This window comes from Ostrinia nubilalis, chromosome 21, assembly GCF_963855985.1.
Source record: "Ostrinia nubilalis chromosome 21, ilOstNubi1.1, whole genome shotgun sequence".
NCBI lineage: Eukaryota > Metazoa > Arthropoda > Insecta > Lepidoptera > Crambidae > Ostrinia > Ostrinia nubilalis.
Window position 1 is genome coordinate 1864566 of NC_087108.1, and position 10817 is coordinate 1875382.

At 39.3% G+C, this 10817-nt stretch overlaps 1 protein-coding gene across 1 annotated transcript; it reads left to right on the forward strand.

The window, feature by feature from the left end:
• Positions 1 to 573: 573 nt before the first annotated feature.
• On the forward strand, positions 574 to 10774 carry LOC135082076 (collagenase-like). The gene is made up of 8 exons (XM_063976834.1): positions 574 to 682; positions 1180 to 1240; positions 1875 to 2025; positions 8078 to 8244; positions 8761 to 8868; positions 9241 to 9389; positions 9944 to 10052; positions 10489 to 10774. The coding sequence occupies exons 1-8, from the start codon at positions 632 to 634 to the stop codon at positions 10701 to 10703; spliced, it is 1011 nt and encodes a 336-aa protein (XP_063832904.1). The 5' UTR covers positions 574 to 631; the 3' UTR covers positions 10704 to 10774.
• The last annotated feature ends 43 nt before the right edge of the window (positions 10775 to 10817 follow it).

A 10817-nucleotide genomic window follows, 5' to 3' on the forward strand; every position in this document is an offset into this window, starting at 1 on the left:
GATAAGACTATCCGGTTTTACTTTATCAGAGAGGAATGTTCACCTACCCACATTAATCGGATTGATTTGTTACGTTACCGAAAGCAATATTGCACTCTATAAAACTTTCTCTCTTTGTAACGCCGATGTAACACTTGAAGGTCTTTACAGGTAGGTAATACTGTAGCTATAGCTGACCCGACGAACTATAAATTAATTCAGATCTAATAGTTTCGGAGCCTAGAAGATTACAGAATCCCTCGTCAATCCCTCACTTTGCTCGGTCGGGATTTCAATACCCGTGAGAGACAAGACACTGCATTTTTGGTGCAAGCCACCATAGTTATAAAGCATGTGACGTTGCAAGAATGCGGGTAGATGCCTACATCCAACCACGTCAAGATGGCGTGACGTCTGGTTATAATTGTATCTAAGTACCTACATGCTTCATAAAAATAATGTCGAAACAACAACATTATCTGTGCATGTAACATATTTTGGAGCGTCACCGTAATAATCTCTGGATAATCCCCCGTGCTTATTTGATAAAAGATAATTGTAATTGATCATTAGCGTATTATAATATTGATAATTAAGTGCCAAGACCGAATCCGTCAAATATTGCATCGCAGTAAGAACTTGGTGGCTTAAGATGGCGGCTGCATATGTTTTTGGTTTTATCCTCGTCTTCGGACTGGTTGGGGTAAGAAGAAACTTGAATTACTTATATCAATATTTTAATAATGATTGAAACAGGTAGAGCTGTAATAGTACTTGGGATAGGTATGTTATACATGTGTTTCAACCAAAAGAATTAAGCCCGTTTTCACCATCAATCCCAAATTTTAAAAGTGACCCCTTTGAAAACAAAATTCCTGTTGTGTTACCATAGGGGTCACTTAAAATTAGGGATTGATGGTGAAAACGGGCATTAGCTACCTAAACAATACAGTTTGACAAAGGCTGCCTCAGGATTTGTACGACCAGTCCTGTGGTTAATGCGGGTGGGCCTTTATCGAACGATAAATCGGTCTACCCTCATTTCTAAATATTTTTACGTTCGATGTCACGGCGCTGGTATAAATCCGCACCGTAGACTGAACTGACAATTTTACAATTTTTAACACTTTGTTATTAGTTCATTATGAGGCTTAATTTTGAATTAATAGTGTTTTGTAGTAAAGACGGTGTATGTTTAAGGCCCTCCACCCAGTCTTGAGAGATGCTACGCCAGCGTTTGTGGAGGACATGCGCGGCAGCAGTAAGTTACATTTATTATATCGTTCTTACTTTAAAAGCTTTTCCAATAGATAAAGCATCTTGCACTTTTTTACGATGTAGGTATTCATTCTAAGGACTCTTACCCACGGCCATCCAGTTTTGCGGGATACAGTAATACAGGACCCCGCGAAACTGGACTATCTTGTGTAAACACATCCTGCATTTACTGGATTTCGCATTGCCGTGGGAACGAGCCTTCATTCCTGCAATCTTTTGCAATTTCACTACAAGAATGTCGAACTCAGGGGCGTAGCTACCACATCAATGATACGGGCTACTGTAGCCCGGGGCCCTCAGGGCCATTTTTAGATAAAAAAGGGCCTCTGATCCTTAACGACTTAAAGTTATTTGAACCCCTAACAACCTTTGCTACGTGACCCATTTAAAGGACACTACGCCACTGATCGAACTGATGGTCTACCCTTCAGTAACTGAAGGAACAACAACAACAGAAGGAACTGTGTCCCCTTTATGGGGCAGAGGGCGTCCCCAACAGTCCTCCATCGCGTTCGGTCTCAAGCTTCGCGTTTGATCTCGCTCCAAGTCTTACCGTTTTCTTCGCCTCGTCTGCTACAGAAATAAAGTTACATTTTGGTAATCTTGGTAATCTCCAGGCAGGATCGTCGCCGGCTGGCCTGCTGCAGACGGGCAGATCCCCCACCAGATCAGCCTCCGCATGGTGAGCGCGGCCGGCGCCGTCTCATCTTGCGGCGGCTCCGTCATCCACCACAACTGGGTCATCACCGCTGCTCACTGCGTGGCCAAGTTAGTATCGAAAGTGATATTGATAGTAAGAAAGTGCAGAGCCCAAGAAGCAAAATGTTCCAAAAAATTTTCTAAAACCATTATGATCCGAATTCGCTTTCTGTCCTGGAGTGGAGGCCGCGTACCGGAAAACGCAGCGTGGGACGTCCACCCACAAGGTGGACTGACGACATCATAAAGGTAGCAGGAAGGCGCTGGACGCAGGCCGCTACCAACCGGGTAACACGGAAAGCATTCAACAGTGGACGTCCTATGGCTGAGATGATGATGATGATGAATTCGCATTTCGGTATATTAAACGGTAATCTGAAACTTGATGTTCAAAGTTACAAGTAGCAAGATAGATGAAAATGGAGGATAAAGGCCATTTTCTGAAACTAAAAGTTCTGGAGACTACCCTGTCTGTCTAGATATACCTAAATATAACACTTTCTATCAGTGTGCGTTATCGACTTATCAATAAGAATTAAGACAATAATCGGCCAACTTTTAATATTCGCTGCTAAAGATAGACTTACAAAATCGGTCAGCTGTGGTTTCTCATTAAAAGATTGTTAAGGCTTGGTATTTCTGCTAAAGTAGGTATTTCGCGCTGTCAAAATCTGCGCGCGCAATACTTCGCCGAAGACAGCGCGCCAAAGAGCTCTCGCGGCTACACAGTATAGAAATACGCAGTTTAGAAATATGCAGTTGGTTAGGTTGACTTCCTTCCGTTCAAGCGTCACACTCACAGCACTTTCTAATACAAATCATATCCAAGTGATACAAATTAAAACAACTTTCAAAATTTTTGGGAATATATTTTGGAATCGAATAAATATAGAATATAACTGCCAAAGTAAACACGGTTCAAAGAGGCGTGGCGTCACCCTACCTTCCGGAAGTTCCGCGCCGGCTAGAAGAATTTCAAGATTACGTCACCCGACCTATCGGTAGATCCTCGGGAGCTTGAGCGATTGGAAAAACATTTTATGATCAGTTACTCGTAGTAGCGATTATTTAGAGCTTGGATAATAAATTATAGTTGTTGCAATTCACAAAGCTTTGCATGTGGTTAATTACATTAATCAGTACACGCATCAATTTTGTTCAGTCTTTTTGTTTATTAATAAAGAAAAATATCATACTAAAATTGCATACATATTTGTTTGTATTGGTCTAGGTGTTTTCTTTCCATAATTTATGTATAACGTATGTACGGGGCTCTGTATCGAAAATCACTATGAGCAATAAGCATCACACACGGTTACCCGGAGTGCATTACCACAGCAAAAAGCTTGCCATCTTAAATGAACGGTATAATATCGAGGTTTCGTCAGTACAGTTGCGAACAAAGGTGTTTGTGTAGTGTAGTTGAGTTGAGAGGTCAGATTATTGAAATAATAAAACGAACATTTTATTTTTAAAATACATTTTAATAATAATTTACATTACAGATAACAATGAGAGGATGACATTGCAAGGTGGTGCCAGTCCAGTCTTAAATCCGTTGATATATGCTGCATCTGCCATGTTTTTGGCTATAAGATTCTTCTGTCTTACGGCTTAGACCTTTAGCTACAGACCTTAGACAGTATTTTTGTGAAAATTCTTACGCATGGTGGAGGAAGGGACGCTCTAGACACTCAAGTCTACAAGGAGTCACATGAACTCCAGTTTTAAATCCGTTGACATCTGCTGCATCTGCCATCTTTTTGGGTAGAAGATTCTTCTATCTTGCAGCTTAGACCTTTAGCTACAGACCTTAGACAGTATTTTTGTGAAAATTCTTACGCATGGTGGAGGAAGGGACGCTCTAGAGACTCAAGTCTACAAGGAGTCATATGAACTCCAGTTTTTAATCCGTTGACATCTGCTGCATCTGCCATCTTTTTGGCTAGAAGATTCTTCTATCTTACAGCTTAGACCTTTAGCTACAGACCTTAGACAGTATTTTTTATTATTTATTTGTGTCAGTGTGCTCTTCTAAAGAGTGTAAGACGATTGTATGTAGGTACTATTAAAATGTAATTTTAACTCATTGGTTTTGTCTCATATTTGAGGAATGTACTATGTATCATGAGTAGAGTCTTCGTTTAAAAGGATGCGAACGATTTAAATTTCAATAGGTAGACAAAATTGATAATTTTTAATTACCAAAAATTTAAGCTTTCTCCAGTAACACTGATATTATTATACTGTGACTCATCAAAGTCATCATTGTCAAAAATATTGACAAATCGCGAACTGTCACGGCCAAAAAACTGACACGCGTCCGTCCTCCGTAAGCGCCACCGCGCGACTGATTGAGATTGTCCAAGCCGTCATGGACGATTTTTTCCACATTTTTTAACATAGTAACTAAATAAGACGCAATATAAAAATTTCATCCGTTAAAAGCCCTCAAGTTATTTCTGAACTTTAGTTTAGTAAAAGATTTAGAATCTCAAATCGCTTATTTTAAAAATAAAACCATAAGGGTATTTCTCATCGCCACGGTTCTCATCGTCACCTTCGTGGCGAATTTTATTTCTAACTTATTTCAACTTTTTGTAAACAAAAATTGTAGCGCTTGATGTGAAGATTGTATTCTCAGTAAATCAGTCAAATAGTGAGTCTCGTTTGGAAGCTTTAACGTTTTGAATTTTTTGATGCCACGAAAGTGATTCTGTACTTCACAGCAATAATTTTTTCAAACTTTATTACTGTAAATGACTCTTAAGTGTTTATAAAACATAATATTATGTTTTATTTTCATCGATAAATAGCAATAACATAATATAAATAGTAGGGTGGTCCTTATTCCTACGAAAAAAAATTTTTTTTCTTATATTTTGCGGGGCACCGCGTAATTTGAATATATGCCGTATGAAAGTCTTTCAATTTTTTTTTAAATTTTTTAAAAGACATTTAGGGGTCGCTACCAAGTTTTGAATTTTAAGTAAAAACACAAAATCTGTATTTGTTAGATTCATTTATTTTTATAGCCGAAAAATAAAAATATTACAAAATTATTGTTGTTGCTATGAACTAAGATATTATGTACAATGTACATATTTGAATCAATTATTTTTAAGATATAAGAGTTGACTTGTTAGTATCTCGACGCGTCGGTACCATGGTCGGTACAGAAGAGGGGTTGAGGGGAGAAGGGGACAAGAAGCGATTGTCTATTCTATCTATGCGATCTTCATTTGCACGTAAAATGTGATATAAACACTTAAATAAAACATTTATGAAACCATGATTTAAGATCTTCAAAGCTTTTTGTAAATATTTTGACAGCTGGTAGCGACCTCTAAATCTTAACCAAAATGAAACAAAAAAAGCTAATTTCATATTTAGAGGTATATTCGAATGAGAAAGTGCCCCGGGGATAATTCAAAAGTCGAAAAATAAGGACCACCCTAATAAATAGGTACCTACTTAAATACAAGATAAAATATTATCGATTACGTCACCTACTAAGTTACAAGATTCTACGCAATTGGTTTTAAGGGTGACACTGGTGGCATTCTGAAATGCTAAAGAAGCAAAAAACGGATTATCAGTACCTCAATAAAAAGAACTCTAACTGATTATCAGTCCCTCAACAAAAAAAAAGTATTTAGGCCAGAGGCCCTCGTATTTTTGTTGTACAACTTTTAACTCAAACTTCAGATTAAATTTATCTTACAAACAGATACACAGTCACATATACAGACATACATACAGTCATACAGACAGATAACAAAAATACCCTTATTTATTTATTGATGTACTGATCTCTACTTACCACGTATAATTTATTAGTTATTAAAATATTGTAAAAACATAAACACCAGTCACTATATTTTGTAATTTAGGAATCAGTTTCTTATGTATAATTTTTAATTAGTGCCTTTTTTTTTTTTTTTTGATATAAATAATTTTATTAAACAATAACAATCTAAATTTGTCACTATATTTTAAAATAAACCAAAGCAAGAAATCACTTCCGTGGCCTAAAATCACCTTCGTGTATAAAACACCACGAAGGTGATGCCACGAAGGTGACGAAAATTTTAGTTTTTTATGAATTATCCTTAAATTTGAATTTAACGGTTCAAGTCGAATACTACACAAATAAGTCTAACATGTTAAGTTTTCAATGGCAAAGTTTCAATTAAATTGTTTAAATTTTAGAGGTAGAAAATATTGTTCAAGCAAGCGACGGTATGTCTATGGATAATCACAAAAAGTTATGTATTTTTTTCGCGAAGCGACGATCGACCTATCTCACCTCCCCAATGGTCGAAGCGCGACTGACGTTAACCGAATAGAACGCTGTGATTGGTTGCTGATGTTCGGTTTAACGACAATCTTGAATTATTACTCAAAATTTTAGGTACCTAAAATCGTGTGACCAACGTATTTCGCTTTCTCAATTCAAAATAATTATAAGAAGATATTTTTTTGACTATTGTGTGGAAAGTATATTTAATAACGATGATTTTAGTATATGCTACACACAAATTGAATGAAAATTGTGAATGCAGTAACCAAATGTTTCATTGCAACCGAAGGTGTGACACGATGAGAACGCGAAAAATCACCCCGTTTTTTATCGTTTCATGTGATTTTTTCATATTATTTTCGCTTCTATTACGATAAAATTTATTTTGTATGTAGCTAAATAGATATTTTATCATCTGATTTCAAAGTTATTGTTCTAACTTATACCGTTTATGAACTATTATTGTGTGACCATCAAATTTGAGTGAAAATGAGAAGTACCCATAAATAGAAAACGAATAGAGGTAACTTTGGGAATTTATTCTATCGAGTCAACTTCATCAAATCGTGTTTCCATCCGTTAATAGCCCTCGAAAATATCCTCAACTATGCCCAATAAAAATCTTAGCCTTTAATTTTACTGTTTAGTACCTCAAAAATGAAAAATGAAAACCTCATTTTCGCCATTTTCTCTGCTACCCGGCCTTAATATCGCTACTGCCTACTGTACTTAATATTATAAGGTATAGATCTAAGTAGCACTTAACTCAGTGATTGCCTGAGGTATGGGAGTAGCAAGGGAGGGTTTTGTAACGTCAAACGTCAGCGAGACTTCAGATATCCTTCACATTTTGTAAGCTCTGTCACGTCATAATACACTGGTCATCACAAAAATCGGCCCACCTAAGTTTTACAGGAAAACTCGTTTCTACTGACACAATCATGGTGCCCCAACAATATTGGTGTTATTTGAAAGCCCAATAAGAAATCCTTTAAGAAAAACACATTTAATTTCCTAATAAACGATTAACATATACAGTAAATGTGACTTGAAAAAAGACCTCACTTTGGGCTCACCTCTGGGATCAATTAGACCAATTTTTATGGTTATAAAACCAAATAATGATCTCACGTGTCCTCTTTAACAAATGGATAGCGATTAATCCCAACTCAACAGTTTTATAGCCATAAAAGTTGGCTCAAGCGTAACTACCTATTTTTTGAAGAAGTGACTCTGGATTCTTGGGACACATTTTTGGGGTAAAAACCTTTCCTTTAATGAAATGAAGTATAGAACTAGGCTTTTGAATGGTAATATAGTATAGTAATATTGGTGGGAAGTGGGGATGCATACGTTTGAAAGTGCTTGTCGCGGGTGGGTCGATTTTTATGATGACCAGTGTATATCAATGTCAACCCACCCGTGCCGCTATATGCCCATACCTCAGACATTGACTGAGTACACTAGACCTATACAAATAAGATATCGATCGAATCGATTTAGCAAGTCAGACATCGACACCATTGGGCTATCATCATCATTTCAGCCATAGGACGTCCACTGCTGAACATAGGCCTCCCCCAATGACTTCCACATCGCACTGTTGGTAGCGGCCTGCATCCAGCGCCTTCCTGCTACCTTTATCAGGTTGTCGGTCCACCTTGTGGGTGGACGTCCCACGCTGGGTTTTCCGTTACGTGGCCTCCATTCCAGAACCTTGCTGCCCCATCAGCCGTCAGTTCTGCGTACTATGTGCAATGCCCACTGCCGTTGTCCCATTGGGCTATGTTCGCTTCTAAAATGAATCTTTCTCCCCAGCCGCATCACATTCGTGATCCGCTTCGGGCTGACCAACCTGACGGAGCCCCAGATCATCCTGGAGACGACCCGCAAGTACATCCACCCGCGCTACATAGAGATCCAGGCTGGAGTCCAGACCGATGACATCGCTCTACTGGGGGTGGACCAGCACATTCCTTACGGACGTAAGTTTTGAAACTCCTTGCTGATAAAAAATACTAACCGAATTGAGAACCACTTCCTTTTTTAAGGCGATTAAAAATAAAGTTCAGACAGTGTAAAGTTTTTCGTGAATATCTCTGAAGAGTAGCTTTTGGAGGCAGTAGGGGTTACTTTAGGTCTTACATTCTCGCAAAAATAATGCTTTTTGGTGAGTGGATGAGTGGAAGAGGAACCTACAAAATCCACACTCTCTCCTCTCCTATGGCTTTCTGAGTGGGAAAGGGCCTAATACCAAAGTCATAGAGAGCATACTTTTATGCTTGCATCAACCCAATGGTCCTTAAAAAAGCCAATTTCGAGAACGCCTAAGTTTCAGGCTTTTGTCGGTTCGAATGAATCATTTCAGACGCTGACTGATATCAGGGTTGATACAGCCTTTACCACAATTTTAGAACTTTAGTCTCTTGTCCTCATAACTTTAAAGTTTTCCTCGAGATCGAGATAAATAGTTAAATGGTGAATGATATTTCTTCTTCCAGCTTACATCCAGCCCTGCCGCCTGCAGAATTCGCAGCAGAAGAACCTGGTCTACACTGGAGTTAGATTCACAGTCAGCGGCTACGGACGCACTGACGACCTGTGGAACGGTAACAAATATTCTAACTTACATAAAATACATTTTAGCGATACACTCACTGAAATACCAGTGCTACCAATAGTCAGCCGATTGACAGCAATATTATGCCGCCCCTAGAAGCCCCCAATACGAAGTAACATTTGTGACGGATTCAATTTCGCAATCGTTTCTCAGAACAAAGCAGTTACTTACGAAAAAAGGGAGCGAAGACTTGAGTTAAAACTGTCACCATACCAACACAGGGTTGACTGGTGACTGGTTAGTTGTCTGTATATTTTTACTGTCGGTCAAGCTGTAGATCCTGGCTACACAGGAGTTGCTTGCAACGATGGGAACGAGAGGTGGGAATAGTCTCGTTTACCCTACCATTTCTTGATCACAGGTGGAGCCGCTTCCGAGATCCTATTGTGGGTGCACCTTCGCGGCATCACCAACGAGGAGTGCCGCCGCTGGTATGGAGGCAGCTCCATCGTTCAAGACCAGACCATCTGCGCTGAGTACTACAATAATACCGCTCAGTCTTCCTGCCAGGTAACCGCTTTCAGGTCTAGAGGACCTAAGTTCGATTCTCAGTAAGGATAAAATTCTCTGCTCGGTTTTGTTGGTGTTGGTAGAGTTAGTTCGCCTGGTTAGTCACAGCCATCTTATATCTAAGTCTATCGCCAACAGCATTATTGTGTTTTGGTAGTAGGACGTAAGATAGCCAATTCCTCTCATAGATTTTGTATATCAAACAGAGTTATTATGACGTGTCGCCGCTTCACGAACTGCAAAAATCGATCCAGTTTTATGAGGCGGCAACAGCATACCAGAATTCGAATTTTTGTTGCAAAATCACCCCTATTACAAGCACTTAAGAGCTCACAGTTTTTGACTTGACGTCCTATCATCTGTAAGTAAGCTTGAATAAATTCACATAGAACTTAGCTTAGCTGTAGCTAGGCAAAATGGTCCCCACGATGCAATCCCAATATCAAGTCAAAGGTCAAAGTCTTCGGTATTATAGGTTTAAAATATGAATAGTCCTCGCTGATCCCATAACAAGGTCAAAAGTCTAAAAATTAAACTAAACATGTTTCCTCCAGGGTGACAGCGGCGGTCCCCTGACGAAGGTGGACGTGGACGGCCAGCCCACCATGGTCGGCATCGTCAGCTTCGGCTCCAGCCAAGGATGCAACAGCCCTTGGCCTTCAGGTAATATTTACTTCACTACATAGTATAAAACAAAGTCGCTTTTCGCTATCTGTCCCTATGTATGCTTAGATCTTTACTACGCAACGGATTTTGATGCGGCTTTTTTAATAGATAGAGTGCTTCAAGAAGATTTAGCACCCGTACGAAGCCGGGGCCGGTCGCTAGTATAAGACTAAAGCATCATGACGCTCGTTTCGCTAAGTTTCCATTAGGTTGCGTTTCAGACTCTCTTTCTTAGGGCATTTTAGGCAAGTGCCCAAGAACCTGCGTCAAGAAAAGCCCCGTCTGTTATCAAGAAAAAATTCAACAGTCACCTATCAATACAGTTAACCGCTGAAAAATTCTATTACTACGCAATTTCCTTTTTTTAGACCAAAAGGCCAGGAAACCTCCAGAATGACTGCTCTGGTTCATTAAAACTTTATTTTTTTTCTAGCGTACGTGCGCCCCGGCCACTACCACGACTGGTATGTGTCGGTGACCGGCATCAACTTCGACTGGAGGAACGAGGACCTGCTCCCTCCCGCCTCTTCTGAAGAAGACAGCTCCTCTAACTCATCCGATGACTCATCTGATGACTCGTCCTCAGACTCCTCCTCGTCAAGTTCCTCCGAGGAAGCAAAGATGGAGCCCATCTTCGTCAATGCTTAGTTTTAAACTTGTAATTGTCAACCAGTGAGAGATTAAGAATCGGCAATAAATCCAATACATTTTGGACACAATGTTGTTATTATCATTAGACCTTCTCACAAAAAATAAACGCCC

Excerpts from the sequence above, each read along its gene's own strand:
- LOC135082076 (XM_063976834.1), top strand. The coding sequence starts at position 632 with ATGGCGGCTGCATATGTTTTTGGTTTTATCCTCGTCTTCGGACTGGTT. Across the intron at positions 683-1,179 it reads TCGTCTTCGGACTGGTTGGG|GCCCTCCACCCAGTCTTGAG; the intron begins GTAAGAAGAAAC and ends TGTATGTTTAAG. Across the intron at positions 9,390-9,943 it reads CCGCTCAGTCTTCCTGCCAG|GGTGACAGCGGCGGTCCCCT; the intron begins GTAACCGCTTTC and ends TGTTTCCTCCAG.